Consider the following 27,378-nt stretch of genomic DNA (forward strand, 5'->3'; position numbering starts at 1 on the left):
GTGACATATATGATCAATCAGTCTCTCTGTGTGGGCGTCTCTCTCCCCCTCTTTCCCTCCCCTCCCCCACCCTCCCTCCCCAACCCCCCCTCGTTTAGTTATGCATGGGGTACAGTAATACGCCTTTTATCTTCTTATGACCTTTTCCCTCCATTAGGTCTGGGCAGTTATATTTAAAATATAGAAATCATGTTCATTAAAATATCTTCATTAACAGAGATTTCTTCCCTTAGAAAAAGAATTTAAACACTTTCAGGGCGTAGTTTTGAGAAGCATCATGCTGTAGCTGATTTAGTTTGGTAGTTGTTTTGAGGGGTGTGAAAAATCTCACCACCGCCACTAGCAAGAACTGTAAAAGATGTATCACTGCAAATGTTCTAAAAAATCAGAACAAAACTAATTTATTATAGTTCTGTCTTCATTATACACCACGTGTTGGTGAGTTAAACACAACAAAAGTACTGTCTTTTCTTTTAAAAGTGTCTACTAAAGGTAAAAAGAATAAGGTAACAATTAACATGTAGTCTGTTACATTAAAAAATCTGATATACATATTTCTATTGCCTGTTAGCTTGTCCTAAGCCTCTTTACCTATTACAAAAAAAGAAAGAAAGAAAGAAACGTAAATGATCAAAGGCAAACATTCAATTCAGTTGATACAACGTTACAGTATGGTCAACTAACATCGTTCGGGGTGGGTAACAAGTCTAGCCTCAGCGTCCCGCGTGAAGAGTCTGCAGACCAGGTTGCCGCAGCAGGTTCCATGCCGCTTCGGAACTGCACATGAGCTTTTCAGAGGCTGCGGTACTTTCCACCGATGGCTTCGGAAGACGGGGTCACGCTCCTGGTGAAAGCACAGGCGAACCCCGACCTGTCGATCGTTGTATTGAGCAGTGTAGTTAGAATAGCATTACTGAGTTTAGCACAACAACTAAAACAAAATAATCGTCATAATATAATAATAATTATAATAACGAGAGGAATAAAAACCAGACACAGACCGGAAGCCCAGAGACGCTGCCAGCCGCGTCACACTCTGCGATACGCTATACTAAAAAAAGTTGGAAACGCCCACCCCGTCCTCTCCACTCTGCCGCGAACGAGCAAAGTCAAAAATACAAAAGTCTTCGACGCGTCACTTTGCAGAATAAAGCAAGAATGTCTTTGTGCTCCTTCCTCCCAGAAGCGGGGCGCCCGCCGCGTCACCACAGGTAGTAGCTTCTGGACGTGTCCACCTGGGCGGGCTTGGCGTCCGCGGGGCCGTCTTTGTCCTTCTCGGCGTCGGCCTCCCAGAGGTTGATGAGCGGGGGGTACAGCTCGTTGAGCGGGATGGAAGACGTCTTCTGCATGTACTTTTTTAACGAGTGGTGGTAGTTTTTCCTCTTCAACCTCTTGGCCACGTACACAGTGACGGAGGCCAGGCTGATGACGGCGAGCAGGGACCCCATCACCGCGGCGAGGGCGGTGCCGGCCTCCTGGTCGGAGACGTCCAGCGCGAAGGCGGCGGTTTTGGTCGTGACGTTCACGCACGACCTCTGGGTCTGCTGGTGGAGACTGGCCACGGTGAGGCACACTTCGTAGTCGGTGGAGGGCTGCAGGTGAGTGAGGTTGTACTCGTGGACGTCCACGGGCACCCTGGCGGTGTACGTGATGTGGGGGTTGTCGACCTTCATGGTGGCCGACGACCACTTCAAGTTCGACGTCATGACGTTGGAGTTAACCTTCCAGGACACCAGAATGGAATGAGATTCCGCCTGCTTGACGTAGATTTTCAGCACCTGGGTGCCGTCCAGAAGGGTCCCGTTGACCCTGACTGTCACCACGCGCGTGTCTGCCCCCTCGACGTTCTGGGCGACACAGGTGTACCTTCCCGAGTCTTCGACCTGCACGCTCGCTATCTCCAAGGTGCCCTCGCCGCTTAGCGCGTATCTGTCCGACGGCGTCTCCACGCTTATCTTGTTCCCGAGGGGCGTCACCCAGTAAATCTCGGGCTCGGGCTCGGCCACGGCCCGGCAGTCCAGCAGCGCTGCGGCGCCCACGTCCACGTCCAGGCGGGCCGGGGGCGCGTCGCGGGCGATCGCGGGGAGGCAGCGCTCGCGCGAGTCCTGCAGGAGCGCCTCCTTCACCTGCTGGCCCCGGCGCTCGGGCGGCATGGCGCAGAACATGGACAGCGGCTCCATGAAGCGGATGCCGGTGCGGCCGGAGCCGACCCAGCGGATGACGCAGTCGCAGCGCAGCGGGTTGCTGTGCAGGCTGATCTCGCGCAGGTTGGGCAGCGCCTCCACCGTCTGCCGGTAGAGGGCGCTCAGCGCATTGTTGTTGAGCATCAGGCTCTCCAGGGCCGGGATGCCCCGGAAGGCCGAGCGGTGGATGTACGACAGCTTGGGGTTGTTGGTGGCTTCCAACTTGGTGAGTTCCGGCAGGTTGTCCAGGGCATAGCGGTCCACGGACACGAGCTCCCCCATGTTGTTGATCCCCAGTTCCTTCAACCGGAGCATGTTCCTGAAGTCTCCCTCCTGGATTCTGTGGATGGGGTTCTTGTTGAGGTCTAAGAATTTCAGGTTCGGGACTTTCTGCAGGGCGAGCTGAGGGACCCTGACCAGTTTGTTATCGTAAAAAGACAGGCTCTCGAGGCTGTCCAGGCCCACCAGTGCGTTCCCGGGCACGTCTGTGAGGTACATGCCCGCCAGCACCAAGCTCCTCAGGTTGGAGAGGGGCCTGAAGTTCATGTCCAGGATCCCGACCACGGGGTTCTCCCCGATCATGAGGATCTCCAGGTTGGGCGTCGCGTCGAACCAGCGGCTGTCGATGACCCGCAGTCTGTTGGAGTTCAGGTGAAGCCTCAGGAGGTTTCTCAGGCCCGAGAAGGCATTGGCGGAGATGGTGCTGATCTGGTTGTGGTTGATGTAGAGCTCCTGCAGGCTGCTGAGGCCCTGCAGGCAGTGGTCGGGCATGTCGGCGATCTGGTTCTCCTCCAGGTGCAGCGTGGTGAGCTGGCTCAGGTTGGCCAGCCCCACCTCCTTCATGTCCGTGAAGTTGTTCTGGGAGAAGTCCAGCTCGGTCAGGTTGAAGAGCTGCTGCAGCCCGCCCACGGCCTTGGCGATGCTGTTGCTCTGCAGCAGCAGGACCTGCGTGTCGCTGGACAGGTTGCCGGGGATGCCGGTCAGCCGGAGGTCGTTGCAGTCCACGGTGGCGGCCTCCCTGTACGTGGACTGCGGCGTGAACCAGGGCCGGACCTCGCACACACACAGCTGCGGGCACTCGCCGCTGTGCGGGGCGGCCGCGGGCAGCGAGGTCGCCAGCACGCCCAGCACCAGCCGCCCGGCCGCCAGCGCCAAGCTCACCCTGGCCATGCTGCCTCCCGGGCCAGCGCAGCCCCCGGCGCCCCCGAGTCTCAACGCGAGGCGGGCCCTGTGCAGCTAGACGCGGGACGGCGAGCCGGACATACGACCGTCTGAGCAGAGTCGTGGCTGAGCGGCGGAGAATTCCAGGGTGCGAAGGGGCTGTTTTCTGGAGTCTGCAAAAGGCAGGGAGCGTGGGGAGTCGGTCAGCCCGTCCCCCGGTTGTGGGCACGGCTGCGGCTCCGCGGGGAAGTCAGCTCGGCTGAATCGCAGTCTGGAGACGTGCCTGGGGACGACAGGGGACAGACGTTATGGTCACTCCTCGCACATCCCGCGTCTTAGGCTTTCTCTGGTCTGTTCGAGAGGCACGGCCGCTTGCAAATCTAACAGCAGAATGTGCGAAGTAACTAAACGGGCTTTTCAACTGCAGGGTGCTTGTACTGTGGTCCACTCACCACACTAAACTAGTTACCACTTTCCAATTAAGTCAGGACCCCTTATAACACCGGGTAAAATCGTCACCCGGACACACTTGCATGCTCACGCACACACGCATACACACACACGCATACAGACACACACACACACACACTATACACGCACTTACTCGGAAGGCTCCGAAAAACCCACAGATGTCATTTCTTTAAAAACAAAGATGACTTTAGAAACAACATATATTCATGGCTCCCTCCAAAAATAAATAAACAAAAAGGTCAAAAGCAAAACATGAAAGGCCTTGTACTAAAGACTCAAATTTCATTTTTATTTATTTACATTATAATTTGTTTTCTGAAATTCTTTTCCCGATAGTACATTCTGTAGACATCCAGCCGATGCCTTTCTAGCTCAATTATTCTTATGCAAAAAAATAAAAAAATAAAAAAAAGAAAAAAACCTAATTCAACACAACTACAAAGGGACAATATCAGTTTTTCTTACATTCTAAGAGCCACATCTGATTTTGACAGAATAAAACAGTAAAAGGACTCTATTCCACTACCCCACTGGTCTTCATTAAAAACGCAAGCACGTGTATACATTTCACATGTATAAATGCATCAATCTCATAGGAATGTCACTGGCTACTTAGCAGCTATAGACCACGGATATATCGGCCTTGGCTTCCTCCGCCATAAAATAGGGTTGGTCAGGAAGGTCCCTCTCTTCGGACGATTCTCACAAGAAGGAAAAGCATCCAGGTAGAGTTCCTGGCATGGTGACCGATGGATAGTAAACGCTCATGAAAGTCTGATAAGGGCGTAATGTCCAGGATACATAAGGACTCCTGTGGGTCGAAAATACCAACCACAACTCAAAAAACCCCTCGAATATTTGATTAAAAAAATAGGTGGTTGTGTATCTAAAGAAGATACACAATGGCTAATGCACATATGAAAGGATGCCTAGTATCGCTAATCGTAAGAGAAACGCAAATCAAAACCACAGTGAGGTATCGCCTCACGCCCACGAGAATGGCCACGGTCACAAGAACAGAACGCTGGTGAGGACGTGGAGAAGCCCCGTGCGCCGTAGCTGGAAAGCAGTTTGGAGGTTCCCCCCCCCCCCCAAATCAACACCAGGATCACTGCGATACAGCAGTCCCACTTCTGGGTATACGCCCCAAAGAATTCAGAGCAGCATCTCAAAGAGAGGTTTGCACAGCGGCGCTCGCTGCAGCGCTGGTCACAGTCAGAGAGGCGCGGAAGCAGCCCGCACGTCCATTCGCGGGTGGACGGAGAATGTGGCACACACGCAAAGCAACACATCGCGCCGCCTTGAAAAAGGAGAGATCCTGCCGCATCTCCGATGCGGATGAACCGCGAGGACGTCACACAAATGAAATGAGCAGCCCAGGGCTTAGACGAGAGGACAAGCCCGTGCGGCTCGACGCCCAGGAAGGATCCAGAACAGTCGGGGTCACAGAGACAGGGCGGGGTGGTGGTTGCCGCGGGCCGCGGGCGGGGAGGGGGCGCGTCCGTGTTTGTGGGGTACGGCGTCAGTTTCGCAAGACGGAAAAACAAACCTGTTGCACAAAATGATAGAGTGACCGCTACCGAACTGTATGCTTCACAACGGAAGGTGGTATACCGAGTGTTTTTTTTTTTTTTTAATCATAAGAAACAAAAGTAAATCATAATTCAGGCCAACGTCTATCACAAACATACAGATTAATTATCTTAAATTCTGCAACAAATAAAAAAAATGGCTGGCACTGACTTTAAAAAAAAGTGAGACTGCTTTGTCCTCGGGCTGACTGGACTAAGTCAGTCGACGGTGAGATGCCTGGCTGGTGACCGGCTGAGCCCCCGGCGCGTGTGGCAGTGTAAAGCAGCCCCCCTTGAACAGCGAGCCGTGACGTCACAGGCCCGGGATTGGCAGGGCACCCACCTCGAAGAGCCCGATCAACGCTTGAATAGTTACGTTTGAGGCTTCCTTCTCCTACAAGATATGTTTGGGACACTCTGCTCTGGATATAAAGATGTGAAGGAAGTAGATTTTGTGGTGGGTCGTCGCCGTGGGCGAACTCCACGTCATCAGGTCGGATGGGACGCCGGTTTAACAAAACCACACTATTTCCTAGGACTTTGGGCTGGAATCCTTACGTATTAAGTTCCTACGGAGCAATCACAGTGATGTGATGGTTACGTAAATTCCGGTTACGCTGAAAACCAGCCAGCTGTCAGCCTGCAGAGAGCATTCTGTGGGATCAGGTGACCCGGTTTCGGATTCCGACTCCTTCACTTATTAGAGGTGTTACCTCGTACACACCACGTCAATGCCTTACGTCCCAGTTTCCACGGCTAAAATTAAGGCTAATTATACATCCTTCATATGTGAAAATTATGGTAACCTAATAAAATAATCTACGCGCGAGGACTCAGCCCAGAGCCTGGGAAACGGTCCAGCACAGAGTGAGCACTCAGATGCTCACAGAAATCTCTGGAACCTCGTCAAGTGTGCCATTAAGTCGCATTCTCGCCCTGCAGGGGTGAATAAGCGCTCTGACCGCCTCGGGCGTGACAGGCGTTTGGAGAAAGTCCTCTTTTTTGCTGTTTACCATTCCCATTCCATTTTCAGCCGGTGCGATTTGCATTAATAGTGTTGGAGGTTCAGAGACCGAGTAGCACACCGTGGCTGAGGCGGTGCCCCGTGCGGGCAGGCGAACCGTGGGCCACAGGCATCTGGCATCTCACGGACGCCACGGTCGCGGCCGCGAAGAGCTAGAAGGTGGAGCCCCCAGACGCGGGGAGAAACAGCTCGTTGGGGGGGAGAAACAGCTCGTCGGGGGGAGAAACAGCCCATCGGGGAGAGAAACACCCCATCGGGGAGAGAAACACCCCATCGGGGAGAGAAACACCCCATCGGGGGCGAGCCCCATGTCTGCGCCGCCTCCTGTGGCCAGCTCACGGTGCACGCGTCATGTTCAGAAAAACTCTCCTTTCAGCTCTCTCGGCCTCCAAATGGATCCAGGGGAAACGCAGCCTTCGATGTGGCTCTTCCTCTGGGGAATGGCCCGGGTAATGGGGACGTGGGTTTTTTGTTTGCACAAGATTTCCTTCTGTCCCACACGGTTCTCTCCCCAGACACTCACGGGTGGGGGTGGGGCAGCAAGGCGGGGCCGGACGCCGCTCCGAGGACCCACCTCCCCCTGGGCCCCGAGGCCGAGCGGACCTCTGCGGCGGGACCGTGGCTGATGGTGGCGTTCGTAAGGTCTGTGAGCGACCTGGAACTGGGGTGCAGCGTGGCCTCGAGCGCGGATGCTGGAGAGAGACCTGGTTTCAAGTTCGGTTCCGCGACCTTGAGCTAACCTTTCTTTCTGAGGCTCGGTTTTTCTTTCTCTTTTCTCTGTCTCTTCTCTCTCTCTCTCTCTTTCTTTTTCAAAAACGTGGATCCTAAAACCAGGTGGTGAGACTTAGGAATGAGATGTTAAACGCACGGTTTTGGCCGACGGCTTGTCACATAGCCAGGGCCCAACGGATGTTCGCTGCTGGTGCGTACGGGTTCAGTGTCTCCTACGGGACCCGAGTCTTTCCACAGACGCCGCGGTGACGGGGCGCGGTGGGCCGTTGTCACCGGCAGAGGTGACAGGGCGCGGTGGGCAGCTGCCACCAGCCGAGGTGACGGGGAGCGGCCGCAGCGGGCTCTTCGAGGTGGGAAGGGAAGGTCTTGCGAATGCGTCCTGAACGCCGAGGCGGCGCGGGCTACGTTCAGAGACGCTGGTGTCTCGGGCTTTTATCCGGCCCTGCCCCTCGCTGGCTCAGGCATCCTTCTCCAGGCGCCTTCCGAAACGCCGGTCCTCGTTCACACGTTATCCGGGGCGAGCACCCTGCCGAGTGCGTGAGGGCCCGCGGGGGGTGGGGGGCTGCGGCTGGCAGGGGGCGGGGCTGGGACAGTGTCCACGGGGTGCTGGGGACACCGTTGCGCACCCTCTCGCAGGCACGTGACGGGGCTGAGGCTCTTCTGCGTGCGGCCATTCCTGGGAACCCTCGTCACTCATCACAGGCAGCAGGTGGCCCGTGGGAGCAGGGGCGGGATTCTTAATTCTGGCGTCAGCACACGCTTCCTACTTGACCTCGAGCAAGTCTCGCAGCTTCGTGTCCCGTTTTAGTCCTAAAGAGGTCGAGAGGAGACGTAGTCACAGCTCCCCAGGCCCAGAGGAATCTCGGAAAGTCACCGTATTGACCTCTCTCCTGGCGTCGTGGAAAGCTGTACTTCTAGCCGCTTCCAGAGAGGCAATCCTACCCTTCCCGCACCCCCCACCCTCTGTTTTCGTTATTAAAACGTTGTTATGGAGGCATGGAGTTCGATTAAGCCCCAAATCTCAAACTCCAAAGCCTTCGGGGGCCGGGCAGGGGGAGTCAGCTGAGCCTGACACCGTCTCACAGAGCTGCGCATCCACGTGGTCCCGAAGCCATCCGAAAACACCCCGCCCGTGGGGACCAACGAGACCCATCTGCTTCCTAAGGCCTTTTATAGCTTCTGGCCAGTTTGCAATGTCTGAATGACGGAAGTACAGTAATAACAATATCACCCGTAACGCTTAGCTAACAAGAGTGTTTGATAACTAGATTAGATAGAAATTTTAAAATACTATTGGCAAATAGTCCATATGTGAACATGAATCATTAGAAACTCAGCACATTATGGTACGAATCTTTGCCCTGAAGAAAGCTCCTTTAGTGCTTTTTAAAAAGAGCATTGCATTTTCAGGCATCCGTTTTATACGCCTTTCTCTCGGAGGGCCTGCTGTTCAAGGAAGGCAGAACCCCGGAGGTCCCCTAGGCGGTCCCCGGGGTGACCTGAGATGACCCAGTCAGTTGGCAGAGGAACAAAATAAAACCCAAAGGCCTCAGTCCCCCAGTTCCTCAGCCAACCACTTTAAATTTCCATGTTGGTTTTCCTGGTTCCCGGAGACAAATTTGATCGCCCTTTCCCCAATTTATTGTCGTCTTCTCCGTTTTCTTCCTGTGGTTATTCTCATTGCCGTTCCTTGACAAAGCCTCAGGGCCTGTCTGGTGTGCCCGGACGGGCTGATCGCACTGGTGCACAAAGAGGGGGTGGGCCCCCTGCTGTTTTGATCGCCCCCACTCTCCTCCCCGCTCTGGGCCGAGGCAAACCCATCACACTGCAGGTCCGGCTTCAGACATCTTTGGGTGAAGCCCGAAGGCCCAGCTGGTCTCCGAGCGGAGCATAAAGGCCAGGGTCATGGCTCACGAAGCTGATGGGGACCTGGGCCTGCACGCTCCACGCGACGGCTTCGCTCAGCGCCCGCAGCCCTGGGGGTCGGGGGCCGCCGCGCCCGTGTTTGTGGGTGACGGAATGGAGGCTCAGAGACTGAGCGACCTGGCTGAGCTCTCGGAGCCGGTGGAGGGGGAGACGGTCCGCCTGAGCCTGGCGACGAAGCCGGAGCCCGAACTGCTTGTCCCGAACACTTGTCGCTTCTAGATCCCATTTTTGGGCAAGATAATCACAGAAGGTAATGAGGTAAAAGTGATTCCACAACTAGCAACGCGTGGTATCGGGGCGAAGGCGGAAATGGATTCCGGGTCCGCAGGAAGTCCTGCCCACGCCCCCGCCAGGAGGAGGGCGGGCGGGCGGGCGAGGGACCGCGATGCCCGGGACGCGGCTCTGAGGGACGGTGGAGTCGAAGCCCAGCCCCGCCGCCGGCCGCTCGCCCCGGTCTCACGGCGAGAGCGGGGGAGCGTCGCCGGCCTTCCTCGTGGGGTGCTTCAAAGGCCCGTGGGGGTTAACGCGGGAAACGTGCCGAGGGCGCCTGCCACGAGTCCTACGCCCCAGAACAAAGTTCCTGCAGGTGGAACCGTGTCCACCCAAAAAAAGTCATGTCGGCGTGCCCGAGCCCAGAGCCTCTCGCGGTGAGCTTGGCTGGGGGACAGGGTTGTTGCAGGTGTGAGTAGTCAGGGTGAGGTCACCCCAGAGCCTGGGGTGGTGGAGGCTACCCCACATGGCCCGTGTCCTTAAAGAGGGAGGTTGATGAGCAGATGGCCTGTGAAGACAGGGACACGCGGGCGGAGGCCACGTGTCGACGAAGGGAGAGGCTGGAGCCGCGCGGCCGTGAGCCAGGGCACCGACGTGTGCCAGCGATGCCCGAAGCCGGGAGGGGCAGCCCGGCCGGCCCCGCCGGGGCCTCGGGCCCTGGCTCGAGGCTCGTCGCCCCCAGGACCGGGAGCTGGTCCGCGTCTGGCGTTTTGCCGCAGGTCTGTGGGACCTCGGTCCGGCCCTCCCGGGAAGCCCACGCGGTGCCCCTGGGTGCCGCCACTTCCCTGACGATCGTCCCGTGAACACTCATCTCCTCGAATGCCGACGCGCCGGCTCTGCCCGCCCCCTCCTGCCCGCTGCATGCCGGCCACACGGGAGAACCGGTCACGAGGGAGGCTGGGTGGCCCGTGCCCCTCGCGGACAGGGAGAGGCCCGGTCTCGAGTTTTCAAAGAAACGTGTAGACTTGGTGATCTTTGCAGCTGCCTCTGCTAGGACCCGGCGAGCAAGGCTAGGACTTATCCATCAGCTCCCTCGGCCCTACGCCAACATCATTTTCCTCCAATACTCTGAAAAGTCACACACCAGACACAGTTTGAAGGCTCCTTAAGCCTGTGGTCTTTCAAACCCCTTTTTAAAACCTGATTCTATGACGAGTGAGGGATGTAGGATGAGAAAAAAAAATTTTCTTTTCTATAAATCACTTTGTAGGGTTGAGAAAGATTTTTTTTTTCTTTCTTTATGAGAAAGGAGCTATTTGCATAGCCGGACTCGTAAAGCAGCAATTTCGCATTATTGAATCGAGAAACTGACAGCAAAACAAGCGAGCAGGAAGCGCAGCGGGGGTGCCCCACGGCCCCGCTTTTAGCACCGGCAAGTACAGCGACACGAAAACGGCCAGGAGGGCCCTTACCTCAGCCTTTCTACGAACCGTTTTAATTCTCCTACAGTACGTCTCTATGAAACGATTGTTTCGTAGTAACCGACACGATTAAATGTCAGATAAACGCGAAATCCTCGGCTCGGCAGCCGGAACGTGCCGGCAAGCGTCTGTTCTATTGCCTCTTCGTGAGCACTCCCCGGCACATCGCTCAGCGTCTTCGCCGTGGACGCAGACGTGACCGCGCCAGGCTCACGCACGGGGCCCGGGAGCCGGCTGCTGCAGCGAAGGGCTCCTGATCACGCATCCAGGCTGCAGAGCGGCCGTGGGAGACGTCGCCTCGCCGCAGGAGGCGTGCCGCGTCCAGGCAGTCCGTCAGGCCGTGGCGGGTCCGCCTCTCCCCCAGGACCGAGCGAAAGTCAGCATAGTGGAGACAGTCACTTCTCATCGAGAAGACGGCCGACGTCTGCACACCCACTTCAGAATATTTATTGTTGTTTTCTTTGCTGAGTGTTCTCTACTGTTCTTTTGTTATACTTTTTCAGTCCCGTAGCAATCTTTCTTACCTATCTTGACATTTTCACAAAATTCTTATTAAAAAATAAAGACGTCCGACGTCCTTAATTTAAGGTGGGGCCCGTACTTTCAGCTCTGACCTCGTGATATTTCTCTGAATAGTCCGACTGCTTAGAATTTGCCAATTAGAACACCGAGTGCCGTTTGAACCTTAGACTGGGAAAATGTCAAGAACACGGCCCTTCCGCAGTAACACGTGCCATTAAAGTCTGGAGATGGAGCTGTGGAACCGCACGTGTCGTTAGCATAAAAGCCGGGGCACCGCAGCTCGTCGACAGGCGTTCGGGTGAGCGTCTGCGTTTGCCCTGAGCCTGGCCACTCCTCAGACACATCGTCTTTACACAGAACGCCGCCGTTTCCAAAGAAGCAAAACAAAGCCATCCGCCCCTGAGCTCTTGGCATAAACTTGGCTTCAAGTTGTTTTTCTAAACGATTTTCATACAACCGTTTGTTCTAATGAGGACTCAAGGAACTCGATTTTCTTCGTCACTGGGGAAGGATGAAGAGTAAGAAGCGTGCCTGTCTGCTCAAACCTTCCCTCTGCAGGCGTGGGGTCCGTGCGTCTCTCTAAGGGAGTGTCGCAGCGGCCAGAGGCAGGGCCGGGGAGCCGGGCGCAGAACGGGCAGCTCCACGCGAGGCGCTCGCCTGTGCCGGGCTCCCGCAGCTCCCAGCGGAGCTCGGTGTGGTCACTCGTGTTTCAGAAGTGGCTTTGGGGCTCAGAGAGTGATGCTCAACCCGGATCCCCACAGCCAGCTGGTGGGGGGGGGGGGCCGAGGCGAAACCCAGGCTTGTGGATTTCTGAGGTCAGGGCCCTTTCTGCGACACCGCCGCCTTCACCGCCGCCCTGGGCCTCCAGCAGAGACCGCGGCAGCGCAGCCCTCAACGCACACACGGGAAAACCGACAGGCAGAGCGCGCACCCCCGGGGGGCGAGAAGGCCCGGCTCACGGCCCTGCAAGCGTAATCCTCTGGGTCGCTGAGGGTCTCCTAGAAAGCTTTTAGTTTCAATCTTTAATATCCACTTTCTTGCCTTTGATAAGGGTGGTTCTCTATTTATTTATTTAGAGACATTTCTCTTTCAGGCCCTGTTAATGAACTGATATTGGATTTCCCGCCCCCCCCCCCCAAATCTGAAGTCTTGGTTATTAACTTATTTTCTTCCAATTTTCTCTCTCTCTTTTTTTTTTCCCCCCAGAAGTAGACTCCAGGGGGGGGGGAAAATTCTAGTTAATTAAGGTTTCTGGTAATCGGGTTTTTAAATTGTTTTGGTAAATTAACATCAGGTGAAAGCCGCCTCTGAATTTGAAATAGTTCCTTATTATAGCTTCTCCGTGGTGCCGATGCTAGCATGCCTTTGAGACTAATGGGCCAGTACTCCAAGTACGGTGGGTGACCTGTAACCATCAGTCCACCTGAGGACATTAGCGGCATGGTCCTTAATCACACGGCTGAGGCTTTGTGTCATCAAACGGTACAAAGGGACAGCGGAGGACATTAAAATGATATGTCAGTGATTTCTATGGTTTCTTCATAAAAATAGTAACTTCAGCCGACTTTGCTCACTGCCATTCATAACCATTAAAGCATAAAGTAAGCCGACACTATCATAAAATCATCTTATCCCCTTACCTCCTAGTTTTCTATTAGAAATCGTAGTTACTTTTTGAACTTTAAATATAGGAATCATTTTTTTTTTAATGAAGCAAAATTAAAGTCGCTTCTTAGAAACCTTGGCCAAATAAAAAGGTTATTTCTTAAAATGATACGTTTTACAGTAAACCGCAGTGCAGTCTTATCTAGAACTAACAAGCACCTTAAAACTTGTCTGTTGAGCTTTAGATTTAAGGGGACACAATTGGAACTTGGAATGTTCAAAGGGTAATAATGGAGAAGTATATCTTAATGGTGGTTTCTTGTTATTTCAAGTTATATTTAAATGAGGATAATGAGGACATAAATGGAATATCAGCAAATAATTATTTTCTTGAGGAATTAAGCGACGTGAAACAGTAAGCTTTGGCACCTTGGCATAAAACGTGGACAGGCAGCTGATTTTTGCGTCACGGATTTTAAGTGTCAAAAATCTAAGTGGCACCCATGGTAATGCTTGAGAGACACTTCGGGGTTACGAAGAATCACCATCAACACGTGGCGGGCAATTCGGGACTGGTCCAAATGCCCACGCAGGTGACAGAGATGGGCCTGAGTCTGCAGAGCAGCAGTTCTGGGGCGGGAGGGGGGTGGACGCGGGGTGGGGGTCAGTCGGTGCGTCCGCGGGGAGGGCGGGCTGTGCGGGAAGCGGCGCCCAGTCCACAACCGTGGACATTTCTTTCCAGACCCAAGTTCAGAGACAGGGCGTTAGCAGCTTCGTGCTGGTCGCGGTGGGCGTGTTTACACCCCAGAAGCTGGCGTGGGGTGCCGTCAGGGCTTCTGTTTCTGGGGAGCCCGCCAGGGGTGTCACGGCGGCAGGGCGGGCCCGGGTGCGAGGAGCGGGCGCTGCCCCACTGCGGGTGAGCCCCACGGTCTGCGGTCCCCCGAGGCAGGGGCGGGACTCAAGACCAAGGGACGGAGCGGGCGCCAGGCCCCCCGCGTCAGAGGTGGTTTCTCTCGTTTCTCTCGCCGGTCAGAGACCTAGCGGGAAACAGGGTGGTTCGCGAGGGAGCAAATAGCGTGCGTTTCAGAGGGGACCACGTACAAGAAAGGTCAAGGTGAGCTCGCAGGACGGACGGACGCCCCGAGCCGGCTAGGACGGCAGAGGACCGACCGGCGCCCCGGACGCGCAGCGAGGCGGGGGCGGCGGGGCCGGGAGCGCGGGGCGGGGGCGGGAGCGCGTGGGGGGGGGCGGGGAGCACGGGGCGGGGGGGGCGGGGGGGGCGGGGAGCACTGGGCGGCGCCCCGCAAACTCCGCCGCCGGGGGCCTGGGAGCCCGGCTCTGAATCCAGGGGGCGCGACCCATCGTCCAGCCGTGCGTGAGGCAGGCGGGGTGGTGCGGGGAAACGGGGGTCCGGGGTGGGGGAGGCGGGAGGGGATGGGGCAGGACGCGTGTGGAGCTCAGGGAGGGTGATGCGGGCGGGGACGCCCCTGCGGAGCACGCGGTAGAGGCGGCGGCGGGGCCGGGAGACGGCGAGGGCTCCGAGGGGGGGGGGGTGCGATGACAGCAGGGGTGGGGGGGGCTGACCTCGATGACACTGTTTCCAGAACATGGCGGCGCGTGAGCGCTAGAGCTTGGGAAGTGGGGTGCGGCCGGAGGGTGGGGGGAGGGGCCCTCCCTGCGCGGGGGGCCATGGCGCCCCCTCCACAGCCGCGGCCCGTCCTGCACCCCAAGTCCCCTGCCTCCCCTCCGCCCTCCCGTGGCGTGATCTCGAGGGTGAAAGTATCCCGCAGGCACTTGGGTACATAAGAGTAGAGTCGGGGGGGGGGGGAAGGGCGTGGCCAGAGAGAAACGTGGATGTTCTTCTCAGAAAGGCCTAGAACAGGAGACTTGGGACCCCGGGCGGCTCGGAGGAGAAGGCGGGTTAGCGAGGCGGGGCGGGGGCGGGGGCACCAGGGCGCGTGGCCTGGGCGCGGCGCATGCGTGGAGGCCCGCTGCGTCCTGCCGTTAGCTGCACCCCCCTCCCCCCCCATGACTATGTGGTGACAGTGACCGAACTTAGTTAGATGTCAATACGAAGATGGAGCTAAAACGAATTACTACAGGGGCTCGCGCTCACTCAGCGCCGAAACGATCTCTGTATTTCGAACCATAATCATTGAAATCTGGCAGAAAAGTAGCTCTCTCCACGGAGGACCAATCGATAACATCGCAGTTTTATGGCCGTTAGTGCCCTAATGAAATTACCATCTGACTCTCCTGGAGCATCTCGCGGACTCGGCCTCCGTCGCCTCCTGCACCTCAGCCCCTGGCAGCTGGGGCGAAGGGCGGACGGCTCGCTGGAGACGGCGCCCCCGGGGCCCCTGGGGCGTCTGCGCGCGAAGCGGGAGCGAATTTTTTGAGATTTCCCAGCCCGGCGTTGCTGACAGTCACGTCTGTGGGCAGCGCAGGCTGCCAGGCAGCCAGCGTCTTACTCTGGGGTTCACCTACCACGAAAGGAAAACGTATTATGGGGGAAAAAGGCAACGGAAAGCAGAAAATAAGAGCGCAGACCGAGCTGGCCTCGAGCACGGGCACTGTATCTGTGACCCGAGTCCGGAGCGCAGCGCCGTGCCCAAGGCCGCGCGGAAGGACCTGCTGGGGCGCCCCGTAGCTGCCGGCCGGGCACCTGCCAGGCCGAGCCGCCCAGGCGCTGGCCTGCCACTCAGCCCGGCCCGAGCCCCGGCCGGGGCCCCTGCCCCTGCGACTGTCCCTCCAGGAGTTCGAACGCCCTGCTGCCCCCGCTTTCCCGGACCGGATCTGCTCGTCCCGGCTCATCCGTGCAGAATGCAAACGCTCGCTCTGGGCCACTCCATGTGCGCCTCGGAGGGCGGGGCGGGAGCTCCGAGGCTGGGGATCCCTCCTTGTCCCGTCCTGACCATGCTGCCCCCACCCCCCTCCCTTCCTCCAACCTGCAGAGCCCCTCCCCGTCCCCGGTCCTGGGCTTACAGAGCTCTCCCCGCACCCTGGGCGCCCAGGCCGCCCCCTCCCGTCCTCCAGACGGGGGCTGGGGTGTCTGCACCGAGCAGCCGCCCGGAATAGCCCCGCATGGCCCGCGCCCCTCGTGGGGTCCCCGCATTGAAGGGAGCACGGCACCCGTTTTGCTGCTCGCCGCCCCCCCAGCTTGTCACAGGTGACGCTGCCGGTGTTTTCGGATTGACGGGAGCGAGCGAGCGTGTGTCACGCGTGTGCCGCGGTTCCGACTCGTCCTCCGGCGGCAGAGCCCGGGGCTCCGATCAGTGGCGTCGTCACAGATCACACAGCGAGTGCGCGACAGGGCCGAGATTCAAACCCAGACCTGTCTTGTCTGAGCCGTCTTGTTTTTTCCTGTTTCGTTGTGGAGTTTGCACAGAGGATCACGGAGCTCGTTTCTGTGTTGCTTCTTCCCCGGCGCGCGCGCACCTGGCGGCTCGTCGTGGGCAGAAAGGCCACCACGCTCGCCTTCTCCTCACCCCCGTCACCCTTCTCACAGCGTCCGACATTCTACGCGCATCTAACGAGTACCTTCTGATTGCCAGCACTTCCTTTGCGTTAACATCGAGCAAGCACCCCCAACTTTCCTCATAACCTCTCTACTGTGATGCGCTAACATCGCTGAGTATGGTGCAGGTTGAGGATCTGCTCATTTCTTCCAAACTCTACAGGAAACAATTCTGTAAACATATTTTAGCAGAAGCAGCAGGTCAAAAACGAAATAGGCTGCGCCATGGAGATCCCTTTCCGCCTTCAGTGACTATCTGCTAAGTGCATTTTCCACGTGCCAAGAGCTCGCCCCGCTGCCAGGGACCCGAGGCCCTGAGGAAGGCTCCGTCTCCTCCCTCGGGAGCTGTCTGGTGGTGGTGGTGCAGTGTTGCAGATAAACAGCCCTTAAAGGAGAAGACACAGCTCCGCTGGGCGTGAGGGTGAGGAGGAGGCGGCGGGGGCGGCCGAGGACGGCGGGACTCACTCGGCCCAGAGGAGAACTGGGCTGGCGGCGGCCGGCCTCACGCGCTCACCGGCCCCGAGACACGGCGTGACTGCCTCGACCCTGATTCTTCCTCCTCTGTAAAGTAGGGATGCCCCTCGCCTCCCGGCGTTGCCAGGTGCTCTTCTCAGCACCCTGAGGAACGCTGTTGATGGGCCCACGAGGGTGGGCAGCGGTGGCCGGCTGGGTGGCGCTGGCCCATGTCGAGAGTGTCGCCATCTCCAGTTTCCTGTGAATGCAGCCGTCTACTCACCGGGGGGCTCCGATTAGGAGGATTAAACAAGACGATGAATACGAAGTTCTCTCAAGAATTTGAAGAGAACAGGGCACTTATCGTCTGGATTCTCTTCTTCATGTGCAAATGAGGATCTGCTGGATCTGCTGGCTGCCACAGGCGGAGGCGGCAGAGGCGAGGTCACAGCGACCAGTCCCTGTGCCACTCCCCCGGGGTCTCATTGAGGGTCCCCCGGTGACGCCTGGTGACGTCCTCTTGCTCTGTAACTGACCTTGCCCCCGGGGGGAGTCCCGGCTGTACTGCGCTGAGGCCTCGCCTGCCGCCCCCACCCAGGGCCCTGCAGGGCGACGAAGCAGCGAGACAAGGGGGTCACGAAGGGGACGACACCGGGAATCGAGGGCGCGATTCGTGGGGTCCTCACGGGCGCCGGCGGTCCTTCTAGGAGAGGGGCCCGGCCCGGCCACTTGGCTTCGTGACCGCGGATCCAGAGGGACGAGGCTTTCCGTTCTGTGGGATCTGACTGTCTTGATTTCAGCCCCTCTCCGGGGGACGGGACCAAACCTGCTGTCTGGCTGGGCACGGGGACTGTGATTTACGGTCAGAGGCGCGACGGAACCTCCAGAGGAAGAAGGGAGCGCGGATACAGAACACGACCCGGACACGGGCTCCAACCTGCTTGCCAGTCCTGTCCAAGCCTCACGACCTCCTCGTGCATGTTTGCGCAAACCCAAAGCTCCCTGGGGGTCTGCCGCCCTAGGTGACACCCACGCGCACTGCTGGCTTCACCGGCTCTCGTCGCCCCTTAACATCCTCCGCCTGCCTCCGAACGACCCCCCGGGGAGTGCGCACGCCACAGCAGCCAGAAACGGCAGGTCCCGACATCGAGACACCTCTGCTGGGCGCCGCTCCTCACCAAGGGCTCCCCTCGGCCTGCACAGGCCACACCCCCCCCACACACCGGGCCCGATCTCGCCGACCGGGTCCGAGGGCTCCATGGGCCAGACCCTGTCATCGCCCCGTTTCCCGGGCGGGGGGCGCACATGGCTCTCTGCAGCGCCCCCAGACCACAGTGCGGGGCGCAGCTCGGAAACCCGTTCTCCCGCCGCCGGGACCGTGACCATGACCTTGCTCCCGCTCAGCCCTGCCCAGGGCTGTGCCCCATTAAGCTGTGGCCTGCGCAGCTCCGAGGCTCTGCCTGCACCCGGCCGAAGGGTCCCGGGGAGCACCGGGGGCCGGTTTTAACGGTGCCGGCCGGTCCGGCCGTCGCTCAGGACTTTTCATCAGATTCTGCCACCTACTTATCTGCAAATGTCAAAGGCAGTAATTTCTATCAAAATTACTCATCTTACTTCTGCCTTTTTTTTTTTTTCTGTGTAAAAGGTGCTTTTTAATTTTTAGAAACCATCTATGAAGTTTCAGAAACGGTGTGGGTGATGGTTAGGAGAATGCGGTCTTTAAGGATGCATTTCCAACTGTTTAGGTTTATCCGGAATATGATTTAAAAATATGCTGTTAATAATTCCATTATCATTTTAAAGGCTAATTCAGTGATTGGTTAAATAAATAAAAATATCAAGCTAGGTTTCGAATTTTTAAGTAACAAAAAAATACAAGTAAAAAAATACACCTTGCTTTATTTCCCAAAAACCTGACTCTAATAATGGAATTAATTATAGGGTTTTTCGAGCTGGATACGCTGGGAGCTGGTGTAGTCCAACCCTTTTGTTTTATAGCTGCAATTCAAGAGGAAGAGGCGTAGCCTGGGACTTTAACAGCGCAGGGTGAGAGTCAGAGAGACCCAAGTTCACGTTCCTTCTCTGCCACCTACCAGCTCGGGACTTCATCCGTCACCCGCGGCCACAGAGCTGGCTGTTAGGAGTGGCCGATACAGCAGGGCTGCCGTCCGCTGGGGATCTGGGTGCAGGACCCTCTCCTCCCAGGCAGACCCAGATTCATCCACCCAGCCGACAGGTGTCTGAGTGCACGCTGGTCGTGCGGCCTTGGGGAAGTCACTCACGCGCTGTGTGCCTCCGTTTCCCGAGCTGCAAGCGGGAACTGACGTCAGAGCCGTGTGGACCACAGGAGAGTTAGTGCGCGGGAGTGTGGGGCGGGTCACGCCACTGCTCGTCCTGAGGGCGAAGCCGTCCGAAACGTCCTCACTCGGCTTCTGTTCTGTGCTGCCCTTCGGATGGCTCTGAGAGACACAGGTGTCTCACCTGGCCTCCCAGGTGAGAATGACTCCATGAGTATGCGAGGCGGCCAGCTGGGATTCCAGGGACTGGCCGTCCCGCGGGACACGGCGAAGCTAATTGGTCCTTCGGGGTTCGGCCTGACGCGGAGCCCGCGCCGACAGAGCCCCACCCGCGGGAGGACCGTGGGGGACGGAGCTGGCTGTCAGGCCAGCGTCTCCGGGGCCCCGTCGTGGTCGGGCAGTGCGGACGCGTCCCCGGCCTGGAAGCTCGTGGGGCAGGCCCGGCGCCCACCAGACTGTCGCTCGTGGGCGGAAGTCACAGAGCTGCGGAGGCGAAGGGGGCCCGGCGGCCCCCCAGCCGCGTGCGGGGCCTGAAGCGGGGGATCTCTCCAAACCTCACGGGGACGTGCGGGTCTGGGCATCGGACACGGAAAGGGCAGCTTCTCGGCGTGGAAGGCACCGTGTCGCGGTGCCACGAGCGCGGACCCCGGCCATCCTCCTCGGGAGGGCGGACGAGACAGCCTCGCCACGGGGACGGCGAGCACCAGCCCAGAACGCGGTGCCGCTGCCCCCGCTTTCCTGGGCAGCATCACCCCAGATCCGCCCGCCGCCCTGGGGCACCTCGCCGCCTCGCCCCCGCATTGCCGCCCGCCCCCCGCGAACCCTCCTTCCCAGCCCGTCACGGATGTTTTCTTAAGCTCCTGAGGTCAGCCTGAGATATTAGAGGGAAGGTCTGGTCATACTCGTGTACCTAGGGAGCCCAGACTAAGGTTTCCTGCAGGACACGTCCTAACCCATGCATCGGGGACCAGGTCTCTCTGGTGACCTGGGAGCTGCAGGGCTGAGTCCCCCACATCACCACCTGGTCCAGGAAGCGGCCTTGGAGCCGGAGGGCAGGGCGCGGGGTCTGGGAGGGGCCGGGAGCCTGGGCCTGCGACCCTGTGACCCTGCTGGTCCTCCGCTCCACGTGTGACGGCACGGCCTCAACCCCGCCAGCGGAGGAGACGTGCAGCCTCCTCTCCCCCCAGCTGAGCCTTGGAGATGGTTAGGCGACTCGTCCAAGGTCACGCTGAGCCTCCACGGCTCTGACCCTTGGTTACCGTGACCAAGGAGGACTGGTAACGGTCGGTGTCCTGATGTTACGGGTCGAGCGAGAACCACGGTCAGGACCCTGCACACTCGGAAGACCCCGAACACGCGGCGCCGTCCGCTTCGCCGGCCCGTCTTCCCCCGACGCAGCCTGCGCCGTCCCTGCCTCCCTTCCGACCCCGGCTCGTTGGCAGCCTCGAGGCGCTCCGCATTCTGCCCGAGGCCCACGAGGTACGAGCCCCACCCCCGGCTCAGTGCGGAGCCCACGACCAGCCCGAGGAGTCTGCTTCTCTCGACCGGGGGACCGGGGGTCCGCGCCGCTGTGTGCCCTGAGGTCAGGTCTAGAGGTGTGTCCCGCCGAACACCTGTGTCCCAGGCGGTGGCCCGCTCCGTGGGTTCACGGCGCATCACTGCCGGTCTCCCCTCCGGAACCCCTCCGGGGCCGGACCTCACTGCGGACAGAGCCGGCGTCTGCCGGCGTGGGCGCTGCCGACTCGGACGCGGTCGCCGTCTGCGGTCTGTGCATTTCAGCATGTTCAGCATCACCCCTGGCTTCTGCCCACTGGATGCCGGTAGCAGCCCCCACCCCCGCCCCGCAGTGGTGACAATACTGACAAAAATGTCTCCAAATATTGCCAAATGTCCCCGGGGGAGCGAGCTCGCCCCTGGCTGGGAACCTCCGGGACAGACGGGGCAGAGCGCCCTGTTCACACCGGGCACTCAGTAAATATTCAAAGAAGAACATGGGGTTGATGAAACAAAACGCTCATGGAGGGTGTGCGGTGCACGTTGCGGAAAACTCCGGCGAGTTTCTTTGGGGTTTAGTGCCCCCCGTAACGCCTGGCACGCAGCTGGGGCTCGGGGTGTATTTACTGGGCGACCACGTGCCCCATGATCAGAATCAGCTCCCTCTTTCCCGGGTAAAATTCCTTCCGTCACGAGGGCTCTGCAGAGGTGGTGGGAAGTTGCCATGTTGCGGGGAGAAAAAGTTTTTAAGGATGACAAAAACCTCGTAGCTGCGGGCCCCGGAGCCACGAGCATCGCCTCGCGGCGAAGGGCGGGCACCCCGGACCTGTGTCACGGCGTCTCGGGCAGAGAGCGAGCCCGGGGCCTTTCCCAGCACACCGCGGAGGGTCACCCACGCGGTCACCGGCCTCAGAGCCGGGCAGCGACGCCTGCTCCCCCTGCTCCCTCTACGGCACTTGATTGCAGTGATTATTAGGGATGCAAATTAGGACTTATTACGACTGTGAAATAACAATGCAGGTTAATGGTATTCTTTATTGCCGTGATAACATTTTTTCTAGAGGGGAAAATTATAGGCATGAAACCAATTAAGCAACCTTTCTTTCTCTGTCAGGCTTTTTCGGTTTTCCTAAACGAAGACTCTCTTTGTCCTTGCCGCTCAATACTGCAGACTGATTTTTTTTTGTCTCTCAGGTCTTACTGAGATTAGGCGTCAATACCGGTGCCGTCCAGGGTTTTTTTTTTTTTTCCTGTGTAAGTCAAAAATGACTCTGCTAATACATTATGCCACAGGAGGCGATCGTAAATGAGAGCCAATATTTTGAAATGACTCTTTAAGGGACAGCCTCCTGCAGGGGGTGGGCACTACTGAAGTGGCCGCCCTTGGGGACCGCTGCTGGCCGAAGGCTGGACAGGCCTGCAGGACGGCCGTCCGCTCCCACGACCGCGACGCCGGCTCCGGAACGCAGCGGCCGGTGGATGGAGTCCTCACACCTGACGTAGCTGTCCTTTGCCGCCAGGGCTACGGAGTCTCTGCCACAGAATCCTTTCACACGGCGGAACATCACGGCACATGGATATTGTCCCTGTAACTACGGTAACCAGAAAATGCCACCAGTGTGTTTCATACACACATGAGGGGACAGCTGTGGCGTCCGCCCGTGTCATCACCGGCGTGAGCCAGGAAGGTCCGGGTCAGAAAATGACAACTCGTTTATATTAATCAGAGCTGTTACATCGCGCCCCAGCCCCTGGGCTTTGCGGAGCGTGAATGGAAGGTCACACGTCCCCCCGTGACAGCGGCGTCCAGTCCTGAGTTAGGCCGCACGGCAGGGCGTGTGCGGGGCACCCCACGCCGCGCTGACGGCCTGCGGGGTGCATCCTCTCAGGCGTGAGCCCAGCTCCTGGGCAGCGACTGTCAGTGTAGTAAGTACGACGGTTCCAGCAAGTTCTGCGCTCGGGTTAGTGGTGGTGCTGGGGACGCAGCTTCCGCACACCTCCGAGCAACCTCGCGGGTGAACGTGCCGGTCCTTCCCACCCTGCTCGCCCGACCCCGCCATGTCGCACGTGAGGGCTAACTGAGGGTCGGCGGGGAGCGTTCAGAAACTGACTCGCCGTGACTAGTAGCTTCCTGCCCAACCAAATAACGGCTAAAACTGCTAATGGCCTCCTGCCTGTGCCAGACCTTTAGGAAATATTCAAAGAGTGAAAATATGTTACGCCTGCAAGGTGCTGTTTCTTTTTTAAAACACTGCAACATAAAATGGTGTGTATTTTAATTATCGAATAATATACTTAACAGCTCTATGGGGCCATAAAGTCTGGAGACATAGCCTATGTTATTTCACCGTGTATTGTAAGTGCAACGTTAATCCATTGATTATGCATGCGACTATGCTTCCGGACGTGGAGGCTACACCCTGTTAGAGACCCACAGAGCAGGTGAATGGTAACGTGCTCGAACAAGAGAGTTTAAAAAGCAAACTATATTTCAGAAGACTTGTAGGATAAACGGTTCCCTTGGCCACTGCAGTATTGAATTTTATAGACTGGTTTATCTTTTGTTTCTATTCTGCATTTTGAGCCAACACAAGAGAGAACACATGTTTTGCTGGCTTCATCTATATAATTATAATTTCATCCTGGATAAAATATTAATCAAAGCTCTCTTCATGAGTTAAAGATACTTCCATTGTTCCCAGAAACCAAAATATGATTCTAAAAGGGAATGTGCTTTATCTCCAGATTGGCTTAACCCAAAATAGATGCTCAGCATAATAATTTTGAAAAATTAAACACAATATTTGAGAACCTTACATTAGTGTTCAAGTGAATCATTCCACGAACTGCTATTCTGTAGCTTAAAAATAAATTACAAGACAGCAAGCATCATGAAAGTCTAGTAAAAAATGGCACCCGGTTCCTATAATTTATCATATTTTATTTATGTCTGAGGGCTTATTTAGGGTGGCATCAAAAGCCCACCTTTCTGATTATTTACAGGTATATCCAGCTGGCGTGGGAAGTAACACTGTAACTCCAGAGAGGCTAACTGTCTTTAGTACCTACCAGGCGTCACTCCTTCAGAACATGTGGAAAGTTCTTCAGCGGCTCAGGTGGAGAAGCCAGCCGTCACGGGGTCTGACCAGAGGCCGGCGGTGGCTCTCCCCTCGCTTTTCTGGGGGTTCCAGAGGCTACCCGGGGCTGCCCATGTTACCGTTCAGAACCAGAGACTGCGGTCAGATCTGGCCTAAGGTCTTATTTAGCAGAGTGATGATCTTCTAATGGCTACTTTGTTACTTTTATTTACCAGGGAAGAACTCTGACCTTCCCTTTCACTGGACAAGCAGAATGAAGGTCTCACTCAGGCAGGACGATCGTCAAAGGTAAGTCCTCGCAAATGTGAGACTGTGGTCATTTTAAAGTTGCCCGGTTTGTTTCAAAAACACCTAGGTGATAACTTTACCATAAAATGGTTTATCACATAGTTTAGAAATGTCAAGTGTATGTTATGGGTAGCCTTCGAGTCTGTAATGAGGACAGAATCCCAGGCTTCCGTCACGTAAGAGTTTATGACAATGATTTGTTACTCTCTGATTTCTCTCAATACCTCTAAGACAGAAAATGTAATGCTGCCTGTGACATTTTCTTAAATTTAACTCACTTTTTCCCCTCCTAGAAAACACTGCCTTACATGTTAAAGTCACCGAATCAGCAAAAATAACTTAGGAAACAAGTAAAATAGCAAAGTAACCTCAAAACTGAGCCCTCAGCACAATGTTGTCTTTTTTTTTCGGGGGGGGGGGTGTATTTTAATGTCCCTTTTAGTGACACTATAGAAGACAGAGGCAAACGCCGTTCTGTCAATCGGTCCTTTTTCCCTTTGACGGTGCTGGAGACTAGGCTGGCTTGTCACTGGGGGCTCCCGTGTGCCCATGGCACCCACCTTCTGTTCGGCGGCCCCAGGAGGCTGGAGGCAGGCAGCGGAGGGAGGTCTGCCAACGTTAGCCAAGGCAGCCGCCCCGGCACCCGGGTCCACTGCATGACCCCCCCGCCCCCGGCCCCCCCGCCGCCGGCCATCTGCTGTTCTGTCCTGTGGCCTGAGAACCTCTCAGGGGACTAGGGCCCTGCTGCTTTCGTCACCTGCAGTTCTAGAAGTTTGGTGCCTTAACAACGAAAATAATTGTGACTGGACAGTAAACATTCTAGTGAGATCTTCGGGCCGATCAGGTACGACTGTTTCCCCCTACACTGTTGATCTTTGAGGATGGAGAACAAATGTGAGCAGGAGGTGGCGTTTCTAAAAGCGCGTGCGCACACACACGCACACACACACATACACACACGTACCCCAAAAACAAAACTCTAAAAGTCGAGGGGTCAATTCAGAAATCGCTTCATCACAAGTGGGTTAAAGCTACCGTCTGCCTCATGTAAACATTTTCCTCACTAGCTCAGAACATCCAGCGCACACGCACACACACACACGCACACATGCGCACACATGCACACACACGCGCACACATGCACGCACGCACACGCAGGCACACGCGCGGCCAGGTAAAGAGAGCAAGCAGCACTTTGAGTTTTCGGTACAGTGGCCCTCGGGGAATTTGGCTCTCGACTGAAGGTGTCAGCTGAGGCAGGGAACTCCTAAACAGAAAGTCACACAGCGGCCTTATTCCATTTTCTTAAGGTCTATTGTTAACTACAGACTCCTTGTCTTTTCAAATTCCTTCCTGTGAATGGACGAGGCCGGACATCTGCCAGGATTCGCTCACATTTGCATGCAAATCAGAGACCCCGGGACACACCTGGCCCCAGAGCCAACAACAGCACTTCTCCTCCGGATTTACACAGAAGGGACCACCCTCCAGAACTTTCCACTCTCAAAAATGAAGTCACAGGCATGCATGTCGCGGTAAAGCAAATTGCAAAACAAAACATCACACTGTCTTTCAGAAAACCCCACAAGCCCAAGCGCAAGTCAGCAATACCTCCCTCACTGAACCCCCCTTTTACCGCCCTGGGTCTGGGGTTAAAAACGCCAGCGGCGGCAGGATTTAGAGAAGGGTCCGTTTTCCCGTTCTCTGGGCCTTTGCTCGCGAGGCTCTGATGCCTCGGAACCATTTACCCCCGTGGTCCACTCACTCGCGGGCTCGCTCACGACATCGGGGCTCCAGCGCTGAGCCTAGCAGGCCAGGTCCCCCCGCCGACTCTCCCAGGCAGCGCCCCAAGGCGGGCTCCCTCGCGATGGCCGGGGACCCGTTTTAGCACCTGTCCCAGTGCGCGGTGGGGTCTTCCCGGCGGGGCTGGCGGGGACCCCCTCCGCTGGGGGCCGCGGTGGGGGGGACCCGGGGACGCACGGGCCGCGGCTGCCCGCACCCCCTCCGCGCAGCACAAAGGACACTCGCTGGCAAACTTTCCTCGCCCCACACGCCGGCGGCGCGCGGGCCCCACGCGAACCCCGCTTCTCCGGGCGGACGGGGACTTACCTGACACTCCGCCATCCCCCGCGGCCTCCCGAGCTCCGGGCGTAGGGCGAGGTCTTGTCCGCACTCGGACAGGCGACAGTCCAGCGGACCGCAGCGACGCTCGCGCTTCCGTACGCTCTGTGGATCTCGCCCCTGCCCCCTCCTTCACCCACAAGGCCCCCGCCCAGCCGCCCCCGCCCCCCGACCTCGGCCCCCCGCCACCCCCGTCCGCTCCGGCCCCGCTCCGCGCCCGGCTCCGGCCGCACCACCCCCGCGCGCCGGTCCCGAACCAGCGGGCTGGCCGCCTCTGGCCACTTCGCCTGGCCGCCCCTGCGAACGACCTACGGGTTTTGGGGGAGCAGGGGGTGACTAGGTGCCCGTGTCCCCGACTCCGTCATTTCCCCCGCTCCAGGGGCCACGCCCCTCGTCCCCGGGGCCCGGAGCGTCTGCTGCGGTGCCCCCCGCCAACTTCGCCTCGACTTCCCCGGGCTGCAGCCCACGCCTCCCGCCGCGGCCCGGGCGCGGCCGGCCGAGCGCACTTACCCCCAGGCCCGGCCGGCGGGGTGCGGGTGCGCACGAACCGCGCCGGCGGTGGCGGCAGGAGACGAGCGGGGGGACCGGCCGGGCGGCGCCTCCCTCCCCAGCCGCAGCGCGCACGGGCTCCTCGGGGGCCCGGCCGAGCACCGGGACCGAGGCGAGGCGGCGGCGCGGGCGGCAGCTGCCGCGCGGGCCCGGGCTCGATCCGGCTGCCCGGGGCCGGGCCGGAGGCCGGCAGGGCCGGGGCGGGGGGGCAGGAGAAGTGGGGTGCGCAGGGCGCGGCGGCGCGCCGCCAGGTCCGGAGGAAGGCGCCCGCGGCTCTGGGGGTGCCGCCGCGCGGGCGCCGCGCCCGGGCTGGTGCCGCGGCCCCTCTCCCGCCCCAAGGCGCTGCCGGCGCCGGCGCTCGGGCCTCGCCTGCCTCCCGGCTCCGCCGGCGCCCGCGGTGCGCCCCGCTTTGTGCTGCCCGCAGCCGGCGTGCACCTGGTGTAAGCAAAGGCGGTCAGCTGACGGGCTGCGCGCCGATTGGCTGCCGGGCGGTCTCCGCCCCTCGCGCCGAGCCCCTCCCGCCCAGGGCGCCCCCGTCCCCCGCCCCTCCCCCCGCCGGCCCCGGCCCCCGCCCCCACCCCGCTGGGCCGCGTGCCGAGCCCCATCTGTGGCCGCCCAACAAAGGCGCCGCACGGCGGGTCTCGGCGGCCGGGCGCCCTGCGCCGCGGCTGCTGC

General features: G+C 58.2%; 1 protein-coding gene across 3 annotated transcripts; it reads right to left on the reverse strand.

Annotated features, from left to right (window-relative positions):
- Positions 1-375: 375 nt before the first annotated feature.
- Positions 376-27,108, reverse strand: LRRN1 (leucine rich repeat neuronal 1). Of its 3 annotated transcripts, XM_036219492.1 has the most exons (3): positions 26,665-27,108; positions 15,131-15,369; positions 376-3,627 (listed from the first exon to the last, which is right to left on the reverse strand). In XM_036219492.1, the coding sequence occupies exon 3, from the start codon at positions 3,351-3,353 to the stop codon at positions 1,203-1,205; it is 2,151 nt and encodes a 716-aa protein (XP_036075385.1). In that variant the 5' UTR covers positions 3,354-3,627; positions 15,131-15,369; positions 26,665-27,108; the 3' UTR covers positions 376-1,202. The 3 variants fall into 3 exon arrangements, with proteins under 3 accessions (XP_036075385.1, XP_015988673.2, XP_036075386.1); XM_016133187.2 differs by lacking the exon at positions 15,131-15,369; XM_036219493.1 differs by lacking the exons at positions 15,131-15,369; positions 26,665-27,108 and adding an exon at positions 26,143-26,253.
- Between the last annotated feature and the right edge of the window lie 270 nt (positions 27,109-27,378).

The sequence above is a fragment of the Rousettus aegyptiacus genome, unplaced genomic scaffold (genome assembly GCF_014176215.1).
Source record: "Rousettus aegyptiacus isolate mRouAeg1 unplaced genomic scaffold, mRouAeg1.p scaffold_m13_p_4, whole genome shotgun sequence".
Lineage (NCBI taxonomy): Eukaryota > Metazoa > Chordata > Mammalia > Chiroptera > Pteropodidae > Rousettus > Rousettus aegyptiacus.

Excerpts from the sequence above, each read along its gene's own strand:
- LRRN1 (XM_016133187.2), bottom strand. The coding sequence starts at position 3,353 with ATGGCCAGGGTGAGCTTGGCGCTGGCGGCCGGGCGGCTGGTGCTGGGC.